The sequence below is a fragment of the Phlebotomus argentipes genome, unplaced genomic scaffold (genome assembly GCF_947086385.1).
Source record: "Phlebotomus argentipes unplaced genomic scaffold, Phlebotomus argentipes genome assembly contig_15, whole genome shotgun sequence".
Taxonomy (NCBI): Eukaryota; Metazoa; Arthropoda; class Insecta; order Diptera; family Psychodidae; genus Phlebotomus; species Phlebotomus argentipes.
Genome location: NW_026776181.1, coordinates 3,611,196 through 3,637,068, shown reverse-complemented (window position 1 = coordinate 3,637,068; position 25,873 = coordinate 3,611,196). Strand labels below are relative to the sequence as shown.

The following is a 25,873-nucleotide window of genomic DNA, read 5'->3' as shown; positions in this document are numbered from 1 at the left end:
ATTCAATTTCCATCCACCACGACGTGGCTACTCGAGGAATTCCATTTGAATCCATCCCGGGACTAGAGAGAATTCTCCCTCATTCTCCAAACTTCATTATCATTGTTGGTTTTCGTATGCGAACCATGTATTAATGATTTTCTATTTGAAGGTTTTCTTGTTTCATTGTGGCTTTCAGCTCAATCCCTCGGCTTTTTCGCTCTTGTCTGTGCCGCCGAGTTGCTTCACGTGCAGATTAAAGATGACTGCTTAAATTTGGGCACCGTTGATGCCATCATAAGGATTCCATATTCACAACTCTGTTGACAATAGAGGAGGAGCTTTTCGACCAAGGACTCTTGGACTCTGTATTGTTGAGCATCGAGTTGAGGGATTTACATGATCCTGCCAACATTTTCTCTGTGGCCATCGTGAGATTTTCCTGCGGTAAGTGGAGCAAATTGTTTCATACTGAGTCTCTCTCCCTCCCCGGGCGGTTCTCTCCGAGTGCGGCGCCCAAAAAAGCCACGGAGGAGAATGTGGGATTTCTAATTCCCCTGCTCCATCCAAAGGACAAGGGCTGTGCGGACCACAGCTTCCCACTGTTGCAAGCCTTTCTGTCTCTCTCCGTCGCTCGAAATTAGTTTTAACTCGATTTTCTGGGAACACCCCATGCCACTCTTCGATATTATGTTCATACATACAATGTACTGAGATAAGCGAACTTGCGAGGCATCGTTGACTCTCACAATGGACCTCATTAATTCTCACACCTGCCGAGGACACGCACTTTCGCCCCGCAACATGTGTATTCAGGGTGAAAATGTACGTTGTTCTGGTGAGTGGCAAAAGGGGTTAAATAATGAACTATTACGCAAGCCAATAGGGGGTTAAAGTGCCTCTGTCGCCCTTCCTCAAATCTCAAGGAGGATTGAGACAAAAGAGAGACTTGGAAATTAACAGGTGGCTGACGACTTCTATATTGAATGTCCATCCCCCAAGGATATTTCCACTAAACTTACTCGTTCAATTTGCCTTCCACTTTTCTCACACCTCGTTTCCACCCGCATTTTGTGAAAATGACTAACACTGAACGGAAAAAACACGGAAATTCTTGATAGCTTAAGTTGATACAACAATTTAAAAGCAAACATTTAACTCTAAAAAGACAATTTATAATTAATAAAACTGTTAATGAAATGTTTTTCAATTAGTCAAATTATTTAGCAAAACGGGTAGATTCAACAAAACATTTCTCCGAGTGTGACTTCTCAGCCCAGATTGAGTGCTTTTGCTACATCCTCGTGCTTTTCCGTTCCTCACTTCCGGATGCGGCACACAATCAAACTAAACATTGATACATTCCCCTGTTCACCTTCTTGAAAATGGGAATTGTGTCCCGATTCCTTGAGGGTGTTTCATCCTCCCTCTCTCCCCCTTCCGCGCAGCCTGAGAGAGGACGCACACGGCTCTCTGTCTCTTTGGCCAAAGTGGGAGAAATATTTCCCATTCGCCCAGGGAATTAAATTCAAAATTGTGTAGGGAAGTCACTCTTGTCGCTTCAGCAGTTTTATTCTCACCAGGGCAAAGTTGGGACGATAAAAGTTTTTGTGCCAATTAACTCATGCAACTAATTGAGTCTAAATTGTTTGATTCTTGAGAAAATTCTCAAGAACATTCCTTACAATTGGGGAGACAATTAATTTCTTATTTGTCTCCTTTGCGCGGCGGTGTGTATCGAAGTCTGATCGGTATTTGATGCTCTCTGAGACCCATTTAATGTTATCGAACTTTTCCTCCAGACTTTGCCTCGCATAAATGATGTGAGGGAGGATTTTCGGCAGTGTTTAAGTGGAAAATCCCTCTTGCGGCGTATCAGAAAGCTTCCTCACACAATTATCAATATTTGATCGAATGAAACTTTATTAAAATAATGTTTTCTCCATAGCTGAAAATCCAAACCCAATTTCCTGTCAATTTCACTGCGGAGAGAGTGTAGCCGTTAGTGAAAGGCCACCCATAAAAATAAACAAGAAAATCCTTTCTGCTCATGAATCGTTGAGCCTAGGAAAGAGGATTTTGGGACCCAGATGAAAATCCCTCTACTCTTCATTTATTTGCGAACCCACTCAATGCAACGTGAGAAAATATTCAAGGAGATCTTTATTGAATCTCTCTGTCATCAGATATTGCACATGATTACGCTATCGTCTGAATTGGAGGGTAAAAGGATAAATTTCCTGGGCAATTCTGTGACATTATGACTCCTTTGATGCGATCTTTGATGCTGTGAAAGCGCCTTAAAATGTTAAGTCTCTGTTTTTGCTTGGGAAATTATATCAAAGAGGTCAGAGTAGAATTCTCAGAAGATGGAAAAGACATTTCATTCACACTAATTATTCGGTTTTGTCTGGGTTTTTCCCATATCGATGACTTTAGTTAGTTCTTCTGCATGCTGGGAAGGTATAAAGGAGCCAGAGAGAGAGAGAGAGAGAGTATAAACTAATTGAGTGAGAATATGGTAAGAAAATGAAGCGAAATTACCGTCCCTTAATCATACAATAATACTCTTTAATGGTAATTGGGGGCATCAGAAGAACTTCTCCCCTCAATCAATGGGGAGCATCCATTGAATAGAGAGAATGGATAAATAGGGAAAACAGCAAATGAGTGTATGGGTGAAATGAGGAAAATTGATTGCAATCAAGCAGCAATCAAAAGCGCGGGCGTTTCTCCCAATTACCTTGGCACACATACAAAATTCGCCCTCCCAAACTCCCCCGCAAAAGTGGGCTGGAGTGGAAGAAGTCTAGGAATTTCACCTCTAATTGGTGCTCTTTTTCTGCTCATACACGAAATTATTCAGCACAGTGTAATTTTCTTGGAGGATGCTAATTTACATAATTAGTGGCACAAATTGAATGTAATTCCAAACGTACGAGAGAGACGTGCTGCTTAGTGGAGATAATTTGAGCGACGTCTAACCCACCCCACTCGTCACCTTATTATATGCTTGATGGAGGAAATGACGCTGAATGGGTGGCAAAAGAGCGGAAGTAGGCAGAACTCTGTGTATGGCAAAATTTCATGTGTGGCTAAAGTTTTGCACAAATATACTTAAAATACATCAAATGAATTGAAAAGTTTCACCTTTTGCTAGTCACTCAGCTTTTCCATGCCGCAAACATGTCAATTTACGATGGAGAAATAGTCTTTTCCATGGCCGAACATCACCATAGCGATAGATGATAACTCTTTTAGTCGCCCCGCCAACACTGCGTGGGTTTCAGCTTCAAATCACTTTTCCACATGACAGAGTCACTTTTGACCAACATTTATCCAATTTTGCACGCCTTCACAGCTCATAAATCATCCACGAGAATACATGTGTAAATGCCAATGGAATTAACTCTCTGGCCAGAGGACATCGTGTCCAGTCCATATTTTGGCGCCAAACAGAGATTATGGCCCAGAGAATTTCGGCGAGTGACAAAAGGAATTCCGATTTCACATGACCAGATTATCCATCTCATCCGGTCAACAAAAACGATCACCGAGAGTCAATCGGAGAACGAATCTCTGGCCAGGAATATTGTTTCAATCATATTTCGATCAGGGCTTTAGCAGAGATATCTCAAATGGGCTTGGCATGGTGATTTATGGCCTTTGTCACGATACTATCGACTTTCATTTGCCATGATGAGGCAAATGTTCTTTCCACATGGCCGTTTCCTATAACGCTTTCCCGCCATTCAAGCATGTCCAGAGAGTGAATATTGATAAATTAGTAAATCCACCACTGTAATAATTTTAATTATATTTCTGGGCTATCACATTAAATCGAATATCTTACATCCAGTGCTTGTCATGAAATCCAATCTCTTCATGAGGTAACACAGCTGATGTTTATCCATCCTTTTTTTGTTTGACCACTCGAAAACTTTACGGCTACGAAATTTACTTTAGTTAGTTGAACTTTCGTGGTGTAAAAAATTTTCAATTTTGTACCGTTGAGAATGCAAAAGATAAAGTGGAAAGCTGAAATTTTATTTAAAATATTCTCAACTTTTTATATATTCAAGTAATGCAACGCGGAAAGTCTTTCAGCAAGGAAATTTATATAGTGATTCGAGGAAAAGTTTCTCATTAAATAAAATGCATGAGAATTCTTTTTCATCACTTTATAGAACAGAACATAAAAATTTGGATTCTCTAGTAATTAGTTTCAGTTTCCCAGAAAAGCTAATGAAAGCATATTTTCAATGAATGTATTGAGCGCAAATGATGATAAAATAGAGGCTTTATCTAGTGGTATTGCGTAGATGTTCTATGATAGGTATTCATGGGATGAAGAACAAGAGCACACTATTCAGTGCTAGTTTGCACAAAAGGGAGGCATATTAATAGAGTGGAGAATGGAGGATATTCTTCTAGTAATCTCCATATAAGCATGACTAGAGATTTGATTAATTAAAAAATTGATTTTTTTTTGCAAGAAGAGCCATCACAAGTCATTCTTACCTTACAGTCTCCTAGATCATTAATACCCTACTCCTCCACCTCCGCACAAAGTGCGATTTTACGCAACATTTAGCACTGATGCCTAATGGAGTTTTAAATAATTTTGCATCCACCCGCCGTTGTCATTGAAAGTGTGCCATCATGAAGGACTGGATGGAGGGCTTAATGATGCGGAAGAAATAACCTATCCCAATTATTCCTTGATTTGTTACTCATATTAAGCAATTCGACTCATTTTCAATTGAATTCACGCGTGAAAAAATCAATAAATTTTCAATGTGGAACATTTTTTTGCTGAAGTTTGCATTGGTGGTAAATTAAATTCAGCAAAATGCTAATGAACAAGAGAATTTCGGCCTCAGCAATTTTCAATTTTCCGCCAATCATACTTGAATATTTTAGTTGACGTTTGATATGTTCATCGCCACACTTCCGGCTTTTGGGGAGCCATGAAATTTCTCCAAATATATACCTCACGAGCACATCGCCTCAAGTTGTCTCCAGGACGAAACATGGGGTGAATGATGTTTGCGACTCTCTGGGATGTCTCCGGGGCCTTTTCATACAAAATTCTTGTATGTCTGAATGGAGTTTTCCATTTTATTTCCACTGCAATAATTTCCATGAGCTGCATGGGAAATCGCGGAGGAATTGTACTAAAGTTTTGCTGGAATTTTATATAAAATTTCAGTGAAAGCACACTAGAATTTTAATGAAAGTATATTGCTCTAGAATTGAGTAGATCACTCTGACTCCATGACATGATATGTATTCAACATTTCACAAACTTTCACCACAAAAGAATACATAAAAGAATATATGATGAAATTTGAGAGAATAAATTTGTATGCATAAAGTTGTATCGCCAAGTTTTTGTGGAATTTATAAATAAACGGACTCTGTGATCAATAACTTATCATTTCAATGCTCCATCTATGCAAGAGGAGTTTATTGAGACTTAAAATCCAGCGAGAGCTTCCGTAGATGTTGAATGTGTTTCGGCGTGGGCGGAGAGTCAAGAAAGCTAAGCAATAAAGTTGTCGCGTCTCTTTGGCGCCACACAAAGTGTTTGGAATAGGAGCTGTTCATAGAACAAGACATTGTTCCAAAATACGAAAGTAAGATAAATTAACTTCGGAGAGACACACATTTTATCACGCTACAATCAAACTGGTTGTTTGCCCCTCAAGCCGTCGCGGCTTTCCGCGTCTTTCCCGATAATGATGGGAATTGGATGTCCTGAGGGAGGATTGCTGAGCCTCACTCAATTATACAGTAATCAGGGAAAAATTGAACGGAGCGCGCGAACAGCCGCGAAACGAGATGAATGAAGAGCTCCTCGCGAAGTATCACACAATTTAAGCAGCGAGAGCCATAGCCTTTTAAGTAACCTCATGCTGTGAGATCACTTACACGGAAAATATCAGTATTCATTGCGCCCGGTTTGAGGCCGCTTGGAGAAGCGGAAGAGAAAATACAATTTCCCCTAGGAATCCTATTGATGACTCTTCCTCCTTCCCTTATGCTTCTCTCGACCTCCCAAGGAGGCTTTTCACCCTCGCTTTAGAATGGTAAATCGACTGATATTCTGTTAATATCCATTTTCCAGCCCAAGAAGCCCTCAAATGCTGTCAGCTCTGTTGCAATAACAATTCACAAACGCTCATGCTTTTTATTATCACGCGATCCTGCGGGTGATTCACTATTACTTCAGTTAATGGGAACCTGAATTTAACCCCTCTAAAGTCGTGCGATAAAATTTTTATTTGAAATCTATTATTCGGTGTCACGCTGCGGGCGAAGGTGAACGAAGGAAAATTGTTAAGTATGTATCGTTAAATTGAGGATGTCCTTAGAGTAAAACACTTGATGAATATCAAGCTGATGGTGTGATAATTTGATTATTTACGTCTCACATTATCGCCACGCGATAAATTGAAAAGGGCAAAGAATAATACGGAATCAACCATTAAAGTCCTTAATTCAGAAAGTTTGCAATTTTATGCGGCAGAAGCCTTTAAATGTAGACGCCACAAAGTCACCTTTAAGCCAAACTTAATCGTCTGTCTTTCCCCCAGTTTTGGATTATATGCTTTTCTCACAACTTCCTGAACATTTTCTACTGAAAATTAAAGATATGTGGTAGCAATAGCAGGTAATTTGTTGGCCTCTTCCCCCTTTGCCGCCCACTCATATACTTTTCGCTTGAACGAGGGTGCGGAAAATAAAACGCAGACTCTTGCTGGAAATTATCTGAAAAACCAAACAATTCTCAATTGTTTCCGCATGATGGGGGCGCCGGAGAAGGGTGAAGAGCGGGGAGAGAGAGAGAGCATAAATGGCTCTCTTGCCCACCTGTTTTTTGCAGTGGAAAGCAAAACGCCTTCGCATTTTTCAACGGATATATTATATACTGTGTATATATGGAACTGAAAATGCACTTTAACATTTCCATTTCTCCCAAATAGAACCAAATATGTTGATGCATTTTGCTTTCAGAAACATTATCAAAAGAGTTTCTTTGGGGATTTATGGAAATGGGAAAGAAGCTTATAAGATTTTCTGACACACACATTACATCTGGGCTTCTGTGAGGGAAGCAGAGTGTTTTCTTTGAGATATGCACCGAAATTGAAGCTTTCACTGGAATTTGGACACTCCTCCTCTTCAGGCCAGCATCAGCGGTCCTGGTATTCATCCACGAAAACACATTGGCGTGATGAGCGCATGTCCCTTTGCGCTCTCCTGTGAGAGAGATTCAGAGAGACTTTCCAGTGAGGGAGCTTTTGGGGTTGATTTGAGGGGTGACCCGAAGGGGATTTTCTCGGGAATTTAAGATGAATTAACAGCGAGAATCTTATGACAGTTTTCCTGTTCCTCCATAAGGAAACCACTCGAAGATTCACACCTGATAACCGCACCTGCTTTCGTTGTGGTAATGATATACGCCATATCAATGCTCTCAGTCAGACAAGTGTAAGCCATGGGCTCCTCGGCCAAGATTGGGTCATTGACCACATTGAGGGCTGTTCTATAGAAAGTGTTCCTGAGGAGGAGGGCAAAGTAGCATCTCTTCCGGATGATATGGCGTGTAAACAGAAGCTTGAATAAAGCTCCTCACTTTGTGTGCACGTCAAAGGGAAGGCAAGAGAGCACCCACATGAAGCTGATCCCTCCAGGGAATTGTGTTTGAGGCTTTGTGTGGAAAATGAGAAGATGCAGCTGAAAGATGATGATGGGGTGGCACGATTGCCACCTAAATTAGCTTTCGGTGTAAGCTATTTGGTGAGTAGCACTCTCACCTGGGTTATTTCATCATCTTCACACCGCACCAGGCACTTCAGAGCATTTTACACGGGTGCCGAAAATACCCCCCGTCCCCGTCACTCAGGTGAAATGGCTTGGATACCACAATTATGCGTTAGTGCCACCCACTCGGGTGCTCGGCGAGAGATGTGATTTAGCGACACACATACACATATCATAATCATTGAGAACAACAGATGCCTTCTGTACTGGGAATTCCTAACCCCTGGGTTGGGGCTAACCCTGTCCCTCCTGCCCTCGCTCGCGCCCTCACACGGGGCGCCTCTTGTGTGGAACTTGTGCTTCTGACAAGTGACTGCTTTCACGTTATCCCGATCCCGAGAGTGTATTTTGAGCATAATTTGCATGATGTAATGTGATTAATGCGCGATGGATGAAAATAGGTGAGGTGGCACCGCGATTTAGGCGTCAAGTGTACCTCTTGATCCGTAGGCTTTCCATCTCAAATTGCTGGGATATTTATTTTGGGATTTCGCGTGACGTTTTCAAATTTTAATGATCTTGATTTTTCTCCTGTGTTGCCTCACAAAAATCCACATTATACAATAAGATACGTAAATTGTTTGCAAGACTCACGTTGCACTTCATTTCAGTCCTTCCAAGAGTCCTTCAACTGACCTTCTGCCAAGCTTGATTTATGTAGTGAAGTACAAAAGTAATCCCGAAAGCCCTTCTTGTGAGGACTGTAGAACGTTTGCTGAATGACTGGATCTTTTTCTCAAGAATCTTCAACGGATAGTGCACACAATTTGTGCACTCTACAGCTTTGTCTTCTTGGGAAATTAATTAAAAATTTTCAGTTTCCTTGTCAGACCGACGAAAAGCGTTTATGCTGTATTCCTGCTGAATGTGAGATGAGTTAAATGCAAATCACATCAAACCTATTCAACACTTGAGCTTTTTTCCCCGTCATTCGTCTTCCTTTTGACTCGTGCTGGCGTGTTTACCATTCCAGGAGCACTCAGTGCGCTTAATTAAATCGTCCTGGGTGTGAGAGGCCATTCTCTTCTTGTAGTCCTCCTTCAGTGAATGCGAGAGGCAAAATGAAACTTTCCCCATGGATAAATATATCGTGATGAAGAGGTTGGCAGTTTGGACCATTTGGTGTTCACGAGCTTACTCTTGGTGTGCCCCTTCCTTTGTGCTTCGGGGAGTTTATGTGGAGAATTGACAAAGTTGAAGGATTTGAACTTTCTCGAGTGCAGCAATTTGCAGAAAATTCCACAAAGACTTACTCCTGTGTTGTTCAATTCCTTCCTCTTTCAATGGAAATTGAGTGTGTGTGTGCGCGCCTGATTTTCCTTTCAACTCTTATTTGCTCATGGCTCTTGATTGCCCTGCTTCTCCCCAAGGGCTGTACCTCCTTTGTGACAATTTTCACAGTCAATGTGCCGTGTGATGAGTGCTTTTCAATGCTAAGGAAAATTCATCCATGGTCAGAGGTTAAAGCCGCAGCCACTTTTTTGCCCCTCCGCAGACTCTTTGTCAGGATAAAATCCGCATGAAAATCACAACGAAATACCCATTTTCTACGTGAGTCCCTGGCCCCCCTTTCCTGTTCACATTTCTATTGCAATATTTCTTCAAAGGCAGTGGGAAAAATCCATGTTGCGCGAAGAATATATTCCCTTCCACTTCTCGCTATGATTATTAAGTAAGGCGGAGATGGATATAAATCTTACAGCCGTTTATATATTTTATTTTAGACACAATGTACGCTTTTTTAGCAGCTCTACATTTTTGCAGGAAAATCTCGCCCCGGTAAAATTTTCACGCCCCTCATCATCGTGTATGTTTTGCCGGGGAGTGCGAAAGAGGTACCAAATGCGGGGGTAAATGCCACCCTCTCAAAACCTCATATCTTGTCCGTTTTATTATGATTTCTCTCTCCTGTGCATGCTGCTTTTTTCACGTACCAACCTCACCATTTAACTCACTCCTGGGCCGATGGGAGGTTGGTGGAAAAGACTATGAAGGAGGCCCTCCTTGGGTTGTATGAAGACGAAAATTTACGAGCATCCGTCTGTTTGGTTTAATGTTAAATTGTTGTTTTTTCATGTGGAACCAGCAAAAAGTTCACCATGAACAAATGAAAGAAATTTCATGTGAAGGAAAACATTTTACGTTCTCATTTTCTTTCTTATCTCATCTGCCCACAGTGTCAAATTAATTTCATTTTTTTTTCCACAAACACATCTTCCAAATTTCATCCCAGCAAAGCCAGCAAATGATGAAATATATCCATTCAAGCAGCAATTTCTCCGGAGTACATCCAAACCATGTAATGATACTCTTTGGTTATCTTGGAGCCATCGAGAAAATTAACCAAAAAAAATTATATGACGCTCAATGTCTTTTAACCAAATGGAGACAATATTCACGTTTTATGGGGAAACATAAAACAAACTTGTAAAGTCTCAGTTGGGCTATTAAAATTATTTTCAATATACGACCAGGATTGTGTAGAATTTCCCCATAATACACAAAACATGCACACAAGACTCACGAGTACAAAGTTATACCCCAAGCTTTATGGTCTCAGCTGAGAGCTTAAAGTTTTTAATTTAATGAATTTGCAGTTCCCTTCTAGCAAGCCACAAAATTTTATTCTCTTTTGATTTACTCTCTTTATATGCCGAAAGAAACTCTCACACAGTGTAAAAAAAGGACCTGAGATTTTCTCACAATTTCCCTCTTTTATAAGGGTCTTTTTATGTGTGCGCCTCAAATGAGGGACACATGCAGATTGAGTGATGAGAACTTAATCCCAGGAAGAAAAGGCAGAAGTAAATTGTATATTTAGGCTAGTACGCATGGTAAAATGTTCATTGCCATACTTCCATAATTATTAACACAAAGGCTTTAACGCTCAATTCCCTTTGAGTGATGGATGAAAGAGAATATTATGTAAAGCTTCTTAGTGCAACTGAAAATAATAGTGAGTGAAATTAATTGAGCTTTCGCAGAAATAATTTATAATAATCAGATCAAAGATGAATGTGAAACGTGTGTAAATCATTTGCAATATTGCATTAAAAAAAACTTATTTGTTGGAATTAATTCTCTAAACTTCTCTGGGCCACTGCGCCCCAAAATGCCCACTATGGTGCAAGGTTAAAAACCCGGAAATTCCCAAGTGAGAAAATTCAATGTACTACACGACAACAAAGCATTCAATGGCACTTGCATCCCGCCGTGAATCCTGCACGCCCGGAATATGTGCCTGGGTTGGGAGCACTTTCAACAACAATAGGCGCCAGCATGGAAGGGTGAAAAGAGTTTAGCTGGAAGCTTAAAGTGCCTCTTGAGCTCTGTAGCAAGGACTAAAGAGCACGTGATTTTATTATTGTGAAGAGGTGAGAAGTTACTCAACCCCCTTCATATTTTCCAGCCTGGCTCGCCCACTCGCGGTCTGGGTGGGAATGATTTAAAATTTTCGCTACGTGCATACGAGTTTGTGTGTATTTGACAAGAAAATACGGTTTATGCACTTTCTGGAGTACCTCCTTAAGTTGCAAGCTGAACGCGCGACACTTCAAAGGAGAAAACTCTTTCTCTTCGCTTCTTTTGTTGGCTGCAAAACAATTACCAAAGAATGTCGAGAGAATTGTTTAGCACACAAGGATGGTAGAAAACGGGAAAATATGCACACTTACAAGCTTTCTGTTGACGCAGTTTAATATGCACTTGAAAGTATGATGACATACAATAGCGTGCACAAAAGGGAAAAGGGAAATTTGGCTGAAAATATATGTATCCAAAAATTTGAGGGCAGCGATAGAGTTATCCAGAGAGATTGACAGCACTGTGTGAAAAATCGTCGAGTTTAGTGAATGACCCACCAGTCAATTGCAGCGGACGGTCAAGAGTTTTCGCAGGGCGAAGGCTGAAAAATGAACTTTATTGCAAAATCATGAGTTTTCCCACTCTTTTACGATGGCTCTTTGAGTCTCCTGCAGAAAGAAACAGCCAATAAATCATTTTTCATAGACACTTTATCAATAAAGTTACGCTTCTCCACGTCGTGTGCTCGTGACACTCAATTGCAAGAACTGTGAGAGAGAGATAGAGAGAATGGGACCAGAAACTATCCGTAAACTTATATATCTGCTTTGCACATGCAAAATTTTAATATTAACTAACTGTTGCACTTAAGTTTCTATATCTTTTGCCGATGAATTCACTTTAAATTACTCAAAATTTGAATGCCAACCTAGACTTGAAATGCTTGAAGAGTCGATAAACACCATGAACTCACAGTATTGAATTCCATAGCATGAACATGATGATAGAAGAGATTTCTCTGTGTGTAATACATCTTCCAGCACACCACGACCTTTGGTGGATGCTTTTATGCAAGCACACCACGTCGTCCGATGCAATTCAGTGGCGAAGTCCTCTCACATCTCAACAGTGAATCAACCGCGTGACTGAGGAGAATACCTTCCCTTTGTGGTCGCTAATCCAGGTGTTGTGGAGGTGCCATGCATGAGATATGGGTGAGGCTAGATAAGCGTTGAGTTATCGCCACGGACCAAAATTGTAATATTTGCCCAAGACAGAGTTGCACCACAGCGATGATGCTGGGCGATGAGGTAACGTGACCAGACTTGGGTATTTCACCAGGTGTCAACATACACGAAAATCGAGACAACCCACACTATATTCACGTGATGCCGAAAGAAAATGTATGCCGCACATCGGAGGATATGCCAAAGGATAGGAAACTTCCACTACTGCTCTAACTGTGTCACCAAAGTTTCTCTTTTGAAGGAAAATTTGTCCCAACGACGTACGTAGTTAATTGTTTAAGAAGCTGAGGATGGGTGTGGTGGGAAAGAAAGATTCTCCACACTTGCTCTTGCATTTCATGAATAATGTTGGCAAAATTGCTTGTATCCTCCATTCAAATGGATTACACCATCACGGGCCTGAGGGTGTTGTGCATGCGGCCCAATTTATAGCTGTGATCCCAAGTCTTATGAGACTCACACATCATTTGCATCGTATACAAAATTCAATGAATGCAAAAGCAATTACCCAAGAGCCAATTTGCCGGAAGTTAATTCTTCATCTAGCAAATAATGCATGAGATCTTCTAGATGGGATTCGCACCAATCCTTCTGCCAATTTCACCACTGTTATACACCGAACTGCTTCTGCGGTGGGGGAGTTTATGGCTCCACAGTCACTCATGTGTGGAAACCATTCCCAAGTTTTCCCCAGGATGTACTCTCGACATCCTGAAATAGATGGCGAGTTGGGAAGTTTGTCTAAGGCAAGCTACACATTATTAAAGTATCTCTTGTGCATCAGTTGAAATCCTCCCTGCCGGACAAAGTTCACCACACGGAGAGTTTGCGGATTAAACAATGGAAAGGGGATTATTGAGGAAGTAGCCGGACAATGATATTAGAATACACCACCAAACGAGACATGAATACTAAGTGTGGCCTTCTTTTTGGGCATCCGCACTCACTCCTCATTTACTTTCCACGGTATTTTGCAATTTTCACCATCACACAAACATTTACCGTCCTCAACGCTGCACAAAAGTGCTGCATTCACGGAGAGCAAAAGTTGAAAGTTTAACCTGGAGCATAAATTCAATTATTAATTTAGAAGCCAGTTCTTTGCCGCATGTGAGACGGGGGGAATAGGAGTTTAAGAAGTTGGGGGAATTGATAATATTAGCAAGCACAGTGGGTGGAAAAAAGAGCAGAAATTCCATTGGCCTCTCGTCGGTCGGTGGACGAAGGAAAAAATACAATATAGAGGTGAACGTGGGGTCTTCAGGTACACATTTCTTCGGCCTTATGTGCAAAAATGCGGAGGAAAGTGGTCATGACAATGGATTGGGCGGCAAATAAATGGGCGACCAGTGAAAGAGGGGTATTCATTATTCAGCTCTCTCCTCCTCACTGTGCATTGTTCACTCAATATGCCATTTGAGAGATAGTTAATGTGATAGTTGTGTTATTAATGATATTTGTGCCACTTTTTAATTAAGGACACATTAACAGTACAGCAGCAAAATCAATGCCACGCCCCTTGACGCAGCTGAAGCTCATGTTTTTCCTGCACACTTTCCCAAACCCCAGAGCGGAGTGTTGTGAAAAACTTGCCCTGTGCACGCCACAAACAGCGGGGTTGCCTGTGATTGCGGTCAAGGGTGGAAAAGAAAAGAGATATGTGGGCGGGTTGAGAGAGGCCAAGGCACCGTGTGGAGCTATTTAGCATGATTTCCGCTAAAGTGTTGAACAAACGAACTAATCAATTTCCCTTCAACTTCACCCTAAATTAACTCAATTAATCTCCCTTTGCAATTCACCACCATCGCAGCGTCTGGGTGTTTTCATACATTTGGACAGTGCATGAAAGTGGGCGGAAATTATTGACGGGGTGGTTGGCACACGGCGCTTTATAAATAAATTAAGAGAAAATGTTATATGCTTTCCAGGGCAAAAATCCAATATATTCCACCTCTTGGCCGTGCTCCGTGGCAAGTTTCTCCCCTTCCTCTCGGAGGCTGACGGTCGCCCAACTCAATTGGCTTGTCGAAACGAATTTGTGTCGACTAAATAATTCACTGATAAAAAGTCCTATAGGCCTGCCTCTGCGAATACCACAGCACGGTAGAGTCTGACCCTCGTTTCGCATCCTTTGGCATTTTGGAGTTGCAATGAGAAAACAATCAAAACCACATGGAGCCACCGAAACAAGGGATCGCCCAAACAGCTCAATTTGATGGGAAATTGCTTCCTCCTGCACTGTGTAGTGCGGAAGGAGAGTGGCTCGTAAAGTGGCGTCAAGGAATTATAAATGAGGCCAATTTCATGATGAAGAATGCCAATTGGATTGATGGTAAACTTATATATTGGATGAGTGAGGAAAGACCATCATTTCTCCGAGACATGCCTCGCAGCAAACACACCAATCTTTCATGGGAGTCAAAGAGATAAATTGTGCCCATCATGCTTGGGACACACCATTATACACGAGCAAATCTGTCTCTCGAAAACACATCAGTCTGCATCACTAAAGACTATCACCATTCCATCCCACCCACAATCTCTCAATTTGCATAAATATTGTGCCAACACGCAGCCATGAGCAGCTCTTTGGCGTCTGGAGGAACAACACTTGATGGAGGAATTGTTGGGTATTTTCCTTTGCCATTTTTTGCTACCCTCGGCAGAAATTAGATTTATAACATTCACCCTTGGCATTATCATCACCATCAACAGCTTCATCACTCTAAAGTAGCTTCTTTTGCAATTTAGAGACTCGTTATAGTCTGGCTATGCTTTTCTTCATCAGTCCAAATGCATTTTTCCATCCACAATACAGTATTTGCCGCCAAAGGGCAAACATGAGATCCAGAATGTAAGTAATTGAGTAAGAATGGAAAATTCTATTAAATAAGAAGCCAATTTGTGTCATATTAAATTATATCGATTTTAAGTAAGTGAATCAAGGCTTAATTGCTTTTCCAAACTATCTGCATATCTTATCATTAAATCCTAATATGTTTACATGTTTCCATCTCACTTCTATCATGCACTCAAATTACCATAACTCCGTCCAAGTCTTGTTTACCTTCATCGGGACATTCATTGCATCCGATTGGCTGGAGGTCAAATTTGTTTATTTGAGACGAGAAGGTGTTCCGTGTTGTGCATTTATGGATGAAGGTAAATCCAATTATGACGAACAGTGTAGTGGATGTGTGAGTTGCAGGGATTATAACCAGGCTTCCGCTTTCCAATATCCTCGAATGTTCAGCAAACAGCGCGAAACAATATCCGTAGGAATATAAATCGATAATTTAATTACATATCAATATCACTTTCCTCTTGCAATGTTAAAGTGGATTTAGATATTAAAATAGTGTCTAAAAAGAGATACAGATTTAGAAAAGTAATCCTGGTAATTTGTGGGAACCTCAATAGGACACGCATGCAAATGCATTTGTAAACAATTCCTGTTAAAAAAAATCAACAAATAAGTGTGTGAATATCAACAATTTACTAGCCACTGTCATGAAAAATCGAAAAGCGTTGCATTGTACACCATTAAATGATAATCTGCTTTTCATTCCAATGCTATTTCCAGCTCGCTTAAGTGGGTGGTTTCATTATTCACGAGCATTCGGCGATCTCTCTGGCCACAAATGGGATAAAAATGATTCAGAAAATGATGGAAAGGGGCGGTCTCTGTGCATTTTCCCAGTGTAAACTCATCGGAAATTCAATTAATTTATCTATTGTATATTTGGTGGTGAGATATGGATACAATCCAGTAGCATGATAATTGGCCAATTTACATTTCCAGCCCATTCGTCCATCGAAAAGCAAATTGAGCATTCTCTGCCCAACACATTTTGGTCCAGGAGACCGAAATTATTGTGCCAGCACTTTCCCAGGGACGCTGCGGGATGATATCAGCAAAACCACCACTATAGCTTTTGCGGCTGAATCTGTGTACATTAACTCTGCGTTGTACTTAATTAAACAATAACGCAAAGTGTACTTTAGGAGGCCTCATATTGTGAGAGGATCAATTTTACGGATTGAGGACAAATTGCACTGATAACAGCCTTTCTGTCTAATTAATGTGTCGACCAGAGTCGTGAGATTATGCCACAATTTATGGTGAAAATATGCAAAAGCATTTTAGGGGAAATGACATCATATTGAATTTTCAATTACACTATTTCACATGAGACATATCTTGGAGAATATACCAAACTTCTTATCAAATAGCGTGGTAGACATAACTTATTTCCATTTGTGTTCGATTCAGCGAAGAGAAGAGACTTGAATTTTGAACATCACGTTCAACAAAATCCAACCAAACTTTTATATTTCCAGCCATTTTCTGTCTTTCATCATACACAAGAGAAATGTATATTCCTTGTTGGGAATAGAGTTCAATTTTCCACTTCAATTAACCCCCTTTTTTGCAACTAATGAACCAATATTGTATTAGATGCTTGCTTAGATGCCACTAATTTCCACTAACGCGTTCACACTAATTTCTATCCGAGACCAATTTATGGTAAGACGGAGAGGGGAAAGCAGACGTTTAAATAGAGCATTGCTGGAGAATGAAACGATTGTATTGCACTATAATGAACGAAAAGCATTAATTGAATGGAATTCACGAGATGGTGGCTAGAGCTTTCCGAGGAATTCTCGTTGTGCTGTTGTGCTGGCTGTGGCACTGGATTGCTCTCAAAAGTCCAATTAGACGTAGACATAGCGTGTATACCGCAGAGACTGCACAAATAAAACGGTTTATTATGCACAATGCATTGGGACGGAAGAAAAGTGCAATTAGTGCAAAAAATCGCCCCTTTTAGTCTTGCCATCGGCGTGATCTACAAGAAATTCTCCCTCTGGGATGAATTATTTTTATTGGACGACTGAGAGTCACTCGTAGAATGTTCATTCCTGCTGAGAATGTTGGAGCTTTTATTCATTCACCCTCAACTTTTGTATCTCAACGAAGTCACCAAGCCAGACAGGATAGCGATTAAGGCCAAGTGCTCCATAAATTAAATGTGTCCTCCAAGGCACTTTCGAGGTGAGATATGAGCACAAAGAAAGGCTCTTCAAGTGCAGTTTTTCATCTCAAATAGAAGTGTGAGCTGATAAGTATTCGCCAAAGATATGCTTATTTAGATTGGATCATTAATTTTCATATGAATTATATTCAATTGTTCCTTTCAAGTTATTCTATTTCAAGAATCAATCAGCCACTATCAGACTGCAAGAGACATTTTCTATTATTAATACATAGTTTGAACAATCCACCGTTGCCAATGTGATTTCTGTTTCAAAGCCTTTTCATTCCTTAAGCAAAACTAACAAATCCAGTATAATGAAGCCATTTAATGGCATAATAAAGCATGTCTAAAGTTGCCGTTGAATATTTCAAATTATGCAGAAACTTCTGTGGAGTTGTTTTATAATTTAATTTCAATATATAATACGTGTACAAAAGAGATGCCAATTGAAAATTTCTTGTTTCAAAATTTCTTGCTATTTATAGAGATTGTAATAGTCTTGGTTTTGGAAAGAATCTAGAATTGTCAGGATACGAGAGAAGGAACAAGGAAGGAGATACAGTAAATAAAATATTCGATAGGTTCACTTTTAGAGGTCTGGAAAAGACTGTCACTACAAGAATAGCGACAGCAAAGTTTTTCAAGACAATAGAGTATTCAGTTCAAAGGATCTAACTTATCTATTGAGCGTGTGTTCATGGAGCAAAAGGAGGATGTGAATACTGATACTCAACTAGTATCACATCTTACTCTAGCTTCACGCACTCTCGCTGACGACCTACAAAGGAATTTTGGTTTTTCGGGATATCATGAGGAATCTTGTGCGAAATTCTTTAGTCATCTAATGAAGAGCTACAAACTCTATCGCATTTTTAAGCAAAAGGAAACCAATTTCATTGTTGCTCAAGTTGCTTTTATTGTGAAGCTGAGAAAACGAGAAAAAAAGAAATACATCAGGGAATTGCTTTAACTTTCTATGGGCAAAATGAATTTCTAACTATATAGCTATCCTGTGAGTGAAATTTTAAACAAATCCCACTGGGGAATTCGAGGAAAAAAATTCTTTTCGAGACTTCTTATGACTGTGAGAACTTTTTCAGGCATTCAAACGCAAACTTTATTGCACAGCGCGAAAGCTCAAGCGAGTCCTAATTCATTATATTGCTTTGTGCAAATGTATTTCCGGCTGAAGAGTTCCACTATGAATGACAGTCTCTGTAGACTTGCACCGAAATTCCACCCAACTTGTTTGTGTTGTCCAAACCAAGAGGAGAACGTCACGTTCGTTCTCGTGGGAATGTCTCGTATGCCATGGTGGAAATTTTTGCCCAACATGGGCGCAAAACTCAACTGAAATACTTCCGGGTGCCGAGTTGGATAATTCAAAGTGAAGTAGCGTCTATTTAAGTGGCACTCCATCAGGATGCACTGAGACGTTAACATTTAATTATAATGTTTTACAAAAGTCACCGAACGAGTGCAAAAAATCCCACTTTTGCAGTAGCACAATGTAACACTCATTGGGAATCACCTTAATTGGTGGCCACTCTTCTCATTCTTCTAACACCCTCAATGCCGAGAATCGTGTCTCAATCCCTTAATTGATAATTGGCCAAATGTAATTTCACCCCAAACCAAAGCTTCTCCCTGAGCTTTATGCGACATTGTCGATTTGGGGTTATAATGAGAAAAATTCCAAAATAAATCATGTGGAATTTTTCAATTTAAAAACTGTCTCTCTCTCTCACATCCGTCAATCGATAGCACATAAAATAATTTCCGTGTGCCCTGAATATTTTCTCTTGATTAAATTTCCGCTTTTCCGTTCGCTACGCCTTGTCGCCGGGGAGGAGGTGAAAGAAGTGAAATTTGCAGGGAATTTTCGGGGTGTGAGTGGTGCCTGAATGTCCAGTTGGCCAGGGAGTTTTATGTTCAGAAAACATACTCTTGGTCTCAGCTCTCCCGTCAGCAGTCCAACACAGAAGGTGTTCCAAATGGAAGACTTTCCCAAACGTGCAGCGGAGGAAGTGTGCGAATTAATTAATCCACAGCCACACGAATAAAACTGGGCTGTACACATGTGAAGAGGGTTTCAGTCATGTGAGGAATAATGTGCAAAAGGGAGGATATGTGCGGGGAAAATGTAGTGGAAGCGCCCTAATAAAATGAGCACACCAAATCGGTCAGCAGAAAGAAATTCGGGTCAAATGGATGGCACCTCGTGAAGAAGAGCTCAAGCGAGGGCGAAAGATGTGGTGGAAAAATCCTTCTCAATCACTCTCATTCGATATGGGGAATAAGGGAGGAAGTGGCAAAGTAAATAATCGCTTCTGCTTCTGAATTGATTTTGGCGACTCTGTCACCGCTTTCTCGTCACCCCGAAGAGCGCGCGTCTTGACGCGCCTCCTGATGGCGCGCAAAAAGCCGAAGACGAGGGGCGACATGAGGGCATTCATCATTGTCATTATCAGCGCACAACTTAATAAGTTGATCGATTTATTGTGAGAAGCACAATTTGAGCGAATCCACCCGCAGACCCACACGGCACTCCGCCCCAAACCACGCGCGGGACAGTGAATGAAAAGTGGGTGGATGCTGTGGAATTTCCTGAATCTAATTTTAGCAGAGAGTACAAAAGCGAATAAAGAATGACCCTAACGAGTTGGTATGCCATCAGTGCTTCGTGTTTTTCCTCCTTTCATGCCATCAATATCGTGCAAGCATCAACCACGACCCAGTCGATAAACCCGCCCTTCAAACCACTTCCAAAGCGCACCCGATCTTCTTGCATGCACCCCAGGATGACCAGCGTAAATTGTCTTTTTTGTAGCCACCCTGGCTTCTTTTGGGGGAAAATCTATACTCCGCACGCCAATAGGTGAAGCTTCTGCCTGGAAGATGTTTGGAGAATATAAATTTCATCATACTTTCTCTGTGTGAAATCAAAGGAATGTGAAATGAAACTTTTTCCAGGCTGTTGAGTGAATTTCACAAAAATACCCCAGGCAATGGCCTTGGTTCAATATATAGTTTCAAAGAATGTTTTACAGAATTTCAAAGATTTTTGAAAACAAGGAATGGTGGAAAACTTTCCGGACCTTGCGAACAGTGTTGGTATGAAATTGTTGAACCTGTGTATATTTATTCTTTTGGAAATTTCTTAGGATGTCTAAGGTCATTCTCGCAAATTGAGATTTTTCTTTAAATAAACTCTCCTATGGCACTGGCAATTCAAATTTCCCCTAAATATCTACAGTATTATCATGATAATGAAAGATTTTCTTTGTAATTAAAACTATAATTAAAGTTATGTGGCAAAATGCGCCACAAATAAGGCAAATAGCGTGGAATTGAAAGCTTTTTCATTCCACCCAGATTGAAATGACCCTCAAGTACATTAACTCCTTATTACTTCTTTGCCCTTCTTCTTTCATCTTGGCAAAGCTCCTAATTCGCCTAATAAATAGCTCACGAATGATTCTTCTCGGTGGGAAAGTGTGGGTGGCCAGTTGAGATGACGGGAGTCGACAGAGGTGCTGAGGAAATAAACCCATCTGACACTAAAATACGCCACCCCTCTTTTCGGCACGTTTACCAACTGCTGCAAGTGGAAAATCTTGTGAAATCCCAACGCTTTCCCCAGCCTTTCCCCACATTTCTCCAACACCAGCCAATTCAGCGCTCTCAGCCAGTCTCCGAACCACCGAAGACGCAGCTTTGAAGGGCGGTGCGAGTAACACAATCGCCTGGGCAAGAGTTCAAATACTCACACACGCTAGCCAACTATCAGTCGAAGTGTTTCGGACTTGGGTCTCTCTTTGCGAAACGCGATGTGGAGTCGCAATGTGTGAGTAATGGGGAATTTCACGACGCTTCGAAGCACTACTCGACTTCAACACTCCAATTCGGCTCACACAGTATCGCTTTAGCCGTGCCTTCGCGCTCATCTCGCAGTGGCGTTGAATATAAAAATACCTCTAAATTGGTTTGGTTTGAAGTTACTCTTTCTCCACACGTCGCAGTACGAAAGTCGAAGCTCCGGACGAGAGTCAAGCCGAAAAACAGTAGAACATCCTAAGGTCAGTCGAGTGAATTTGTGCCATTTGTGCTAATTAAATCATTTACGCATCAATCGTGCGGTGAATTGTTCCATTTTTTCTGGCCAGAAAGTGATTTACAGTGACATTGGGTTCTACATATCTGTGTTGGAGAGGTGATTCAGTGGCCTGAAGAAAAGCCCCACGTAGACGAATTTGTGAGCCATACAGTTTTCCAATTGTGTGTCCCACGTCACGAGATCACCACTGAATAACCATCTGTGTACAAGTCATACAATCTACGTCACATGACATGATCTTCAGACTCCAGAAACACTGGAATTCCTAAAAACCCGATGTGTGAATCACGAGAGGCACATTTGCACCGAAATTTCCCACGCGATACATAATTATTCATAGAGTTACACTTCCTCTCATAAAATCAATAGCCACATGGGTGTTGCCCCTCGGCTAAAAATATGTAATGCTACTTCACAAGCGGCCTAAAATTGGGTGACGTAGGACAGCTTTCGCATTTCTTCGAGAGCGAAAGCTCTCCAGTTCACAGTCAATGATCTGGCTGATGTTCTCGCATGGCGCCAATATTCTTGGCTCGAAACATTACAACCAACCTGTTGCCGCTTGGCAAAGCTCAGAGGTGTAGTCCATAAAGTGTTCTGAGGGCGACAAGGTCTCTTTGCCGGTTTATCTTTATTTTGGCTATTAATTACTTTATCATCCACGTATTTGTTATCGCAATCTCGTGTCTTGGGAAATATTTCGAATTTTCACGCTGATTGATAAGAAGTGCACTTACACTTCCCGTATATAATTAATTCGCAACAATTGTATTGTATTTGCTGCATGAAATCATTGAGTAATCTCTCGGCATTGCTTTTCTCTCATTTCCAGCACGAGATAGTGAACTTGAACAGTATTTGCTGAAACCGATCCAAGGAAAAGCACAGAAGAAACCAACATGTATCCATTCGTAAGTATTATATGCTGTTGAAAATTATGCCTACCCTTTTCACAAATCCTCCCACATTGACCCGTCGATATTGCGAACAAGAAAAACATCTAAAAATCAACATATTCCACTTTCATCACGCTGAGATTTCACGCAGAGTGGAGTCTTAGAGGCGGATTCTTGGAGGCAAATTGTCGTTACACGATTTAGAAGAATTAGATTTTCACAATGGAACAACACAAAAGTTTTATTTATCAACATAAATTGTCTGTGTCGCGTCACAATTGTTCCACTCTTATCGCCACACATGACGTCGAATTGTGACTGTGGTTTTATGGCTCATAGCTTTTCTCGTTGAGACATTACTAATTCATGTGATGCAGAAGCTTCAATCGTCAATTTATTTACGCTTGTTTAATACGATTATAATTAGACATCACCGCCAATTTATTGGAAATGTACAAAATAGTTGCTACGAAGCACTTTGAGAGTACAAAATTGTATTGTCACATTCAGGCTGTGATAAGATAAATCCATCAACATGTTTTATAGCTTTTCTGATCGCTTTTGGATCACTATAACCATCAAGGTTGACTAAAATTTGACAATATCAATTGTCTGACCTTTCAATATTCAATTGCAGAATTGTGGCTATTTTGTTCGAGTGCAAAGAGTCTTGCTTTGGCACACAAATGCACTGTTCTATTGAAATTATGCTCAGAAAATTATTCAACTGTTTCACACTCTTCATTGCAAACATCTTTTGCGAAAACATCACACGCAGAAACGGGGTCACACATGATCCCATTCATTTGCTTAGAGGTTGTGGAAAAACCCAGTGAAGCGCACGTGGTGAGAAACTAAAGTGGACAATATTTTGTAGGGCTCGGGAGGTCCTCCGCCGCCCAACTCTTCAGCCCCCTACCCACAGATGCCCTTTGGTTCCGGCATGCCTCAGCCGGGACAGTCTCCTTACCCGCACGCCTCTCCTTATCCGCACGCCTCGCCCTATCCGAATCCCTCGCCGTATCCTACTTCGGCGCCCTATCCGAACAGCAATCCCAATCCAGGATATCCCTCCCAAATGCCAGGGTATCCGCCGTCAGGTGGAGCATATCCACCCTCTAGTGGAGCATATCCACCCTCTAGTGGAGCATATCCACCCTCTAGTGGAGCATATCCACCCTCGAGCGGAGGATATCCACCCTCGGGCGGAGGATATCCACAGCAAAGTCAGGGATACCCACCCTTCGGGGCGGGATATCCCACGAACACCTCTTCGGCCTATCCCAGTCCCTATCCATCTCAGACCCCGAGCTCTACACCGGCATCGAATCCCTATCCTCCGGCCCCGGCCAATCCCTATCCAGCTCAGGGACCTCCCGGAGGCGGCATGTATCCTGCAATGTCCGGAACCGGAGGCGCTGCCATGGGCATGGCGCAGTGCTTCAGCGAGATGAAAACCCATGTGACGAGAATTAACAGTGAGATCAAGTCTAAGGTACCTGTCGCGACACTAAAGACCAGCTTCTGTATCGTCACGCCATGATTCACCTCTGTGTTACTCATCCTGAGCGTCTGCTGAGTTTCTAACATGTTCTGTATAATTGCAGGGAACTCCAACTGTCACGGCGGCGCCCGGCTTTGATCCCGTGACCGACGCGAAGGCCCTGAGGAAGGCCATGAAGGGCTTCGGCACAGACGAAGATGCCCTCATCAATGTGATCTGTCGCCGCACAAATGAGCAACGTCAGATGATTGCGCGGGAATACAAGACCAACTTCGGGAAGGATCTCATTGAGGACATCAAGTCCGAGACAAGTGGAAACTTTGAGAATCTCCTCGTGTCTCTAATGACGCCCATTGTGGACTTCTATGCTCAGGAGTTGCACGATGCCATGGCAGGAATGGGAACTGACGAAGATGTTCTGATTGAGGTGTTGGGATCCATGTCCAATTACGAGATCCATACAATTAAATTCGCGTATGAGAAGAGTAAGTAAAAAAACGATTAAATTAACTTGTTTTCAATTCAAGTCAACTTCACTTTTTCGCAATTGAAATAAATTTTTTATGAGTACTACACTTTAATGTTTTAAAAGAAAACATTTTTAATTATTAATTTAAAAATTGTGATTTCTTTGCGCAGTGTACGGTCAGAGTCTGGAGAACCGATTGATCTCAGAGACTTCAGGGAACTTCAAGAGACTTCTAGTCTCACTGTCAGTCGGCGGTCGCGATGAGAGCGGCGTTACGGATCCCGTGGCGGCGCAGAATGACGCTCGGGAGCTGCTGAAGGCAGGAGAGCTGATGGTTGGAACTGACGAGAGCACTTTCAACATGGTTCTCTGTCAGCGAAACTACGCTCAGATTCGCCTAATCTGCGAGGAGTACCAAAGGATGACTGGACACACTCTCGAGAAGGCCATTAAGAAGGAGTTTTCGGGCGACATTATGGAGGGTCTCCTGGCCATCATTAGCGTCGTGTGCAACAAGACGGAGTACTTTGCATCGCTTTTGAAGAAAAGTATGGCAGGGATTGGCACTAATGACCGACAACTTATTCGCCTCGTGGTGACACGCTGTGAAATTGACTTGGCAGACATCAAGACTACCTTCGAGCGTCTCTACGGCAAGAGCCTCAAGAGCTGGATTAAGGTAAAGTGCCAGACTTTCCCGTCACTTCCAAGAATTACCACTTAACTAAATTGTTAATTGCCTCCACAGGGTGACACGTCCGGCCACTACAAGCACGCCTTGTACGCTCTCATTGGCGAGGAGCGATCCTCATAAGATTGCGCCCAATTTTATGTGCATTAATATTTCTCCTCCGTTCCATTATGTGACAAAAAGCCGACAAGAGCTACACATTGTTTCAGTAACTCTCTGTGTAATTAATTGTGAGTTGGTGTTATGCGGGAAGAAAGTGTCACCAGCATTTGTAACGTCTTCCTTCAGCCGCCACAGGCTTTGAATAAAATCGTTTGCGTATTTGCATGAGATATGGTCTATTATTATTATTATTATTATTATTGTTGTTATTATTATTATTGTTATTATTATTAATAATGTTAAAATTATTTATTGGTACAGAGCACAAACAATTCCAGTGAAGCATATATTTGATAGCATATATATGGGCTGCTTTTTTGCTATTGAAATGATCCTCTTTTTCGCACTTTGCTGTGTTCAAGCATTGGCAAGCGGCGAAATTTGAACATACGCGATTGTCGCATTGGGAGTCAGGCGCGGTGACCACTGAGCAGCAGCCGCCCTATGAGATATGGTTGAGCCATCGAAGACGCTGTGTCTCGATTTGGATGCACAGTGAATCAACGAAGGCGATTGTTTGGCGATCTCGCCTCAGAAATCATCCCGCCCGAGCACCGAAGGCACTCACCAACACACCGCCGACTCTCTGCTACTCTACCTGGCGAAGGTATTTCATCATGGCTCTTTGGCATGGGG

At 41.6% G+C, this 25,873-nt stretch overlaps 1 protein-coding gene across 2 annotated transcripts; it reads left to right on the top strand.

Annotated features, from left to right (window-relative positions):
- The first annotated feature begins 21,234 nt into the window (after nt 1-21,234).
- LOC132261433 (annexin B11) lies at nt 21,235-25,488 on the top strand. 2 transcript variants are annotated; one of them, XM_059760245.1, is made up of 6 exons: nt 21,235-21,477; nt 22,348-22,426; nt 23,289-23,906; nt 24,019-24,400; nt 24,555-25,063; nt 25,133-25,488. In XM_059760245.1, exons 2-6 carry the CDS (start codon nt 22,415-22,417, stop codon nt 25,196-25,198), a joined length of 1,587 nt encoding a protein of 528 aa, XP_059616228.1. In that variant the 5' UTR covers nt 21,235-21,477; nt 22,348-22,414; the 3' UTR covers nt 25,199-25,488. The 2 variants fall into 2 exon arrangements, with proteins under 2 accessions (XP_059616228.1, XP_059616229.1); XM_059760246.1 differs by lacking the exon at nt 23,289-23,906 and having other exon boundaries at nt 21,278-21,477; nt 25,133-25,437.
- Nucleotides 25,489-25,873: the final 385 nt, after the last annotated feature.

What these genes read in the sequence shown, in the direction of transcription:
- LOC132261433 (XM_059760245.1), top strand. An exon ending in ACAGTGAGATCAAGTCTAAG is followed by an intron (nt 23,907 to 24,018) that starts GTACCTGTCGCG and finishes GTATAATTGCAG; the next exon opens with GGAACTCCAACTGTCACGGC. An exon ending in TAAATTCGCGTATGAGAAGA is followed by an intron (nt 24,401 to 24,554) that starts GTAAGTAAAAAA and finishes TTCTTTGCGCAG; the next exon opens with TGTACGGTCAGAGTCTGGAG.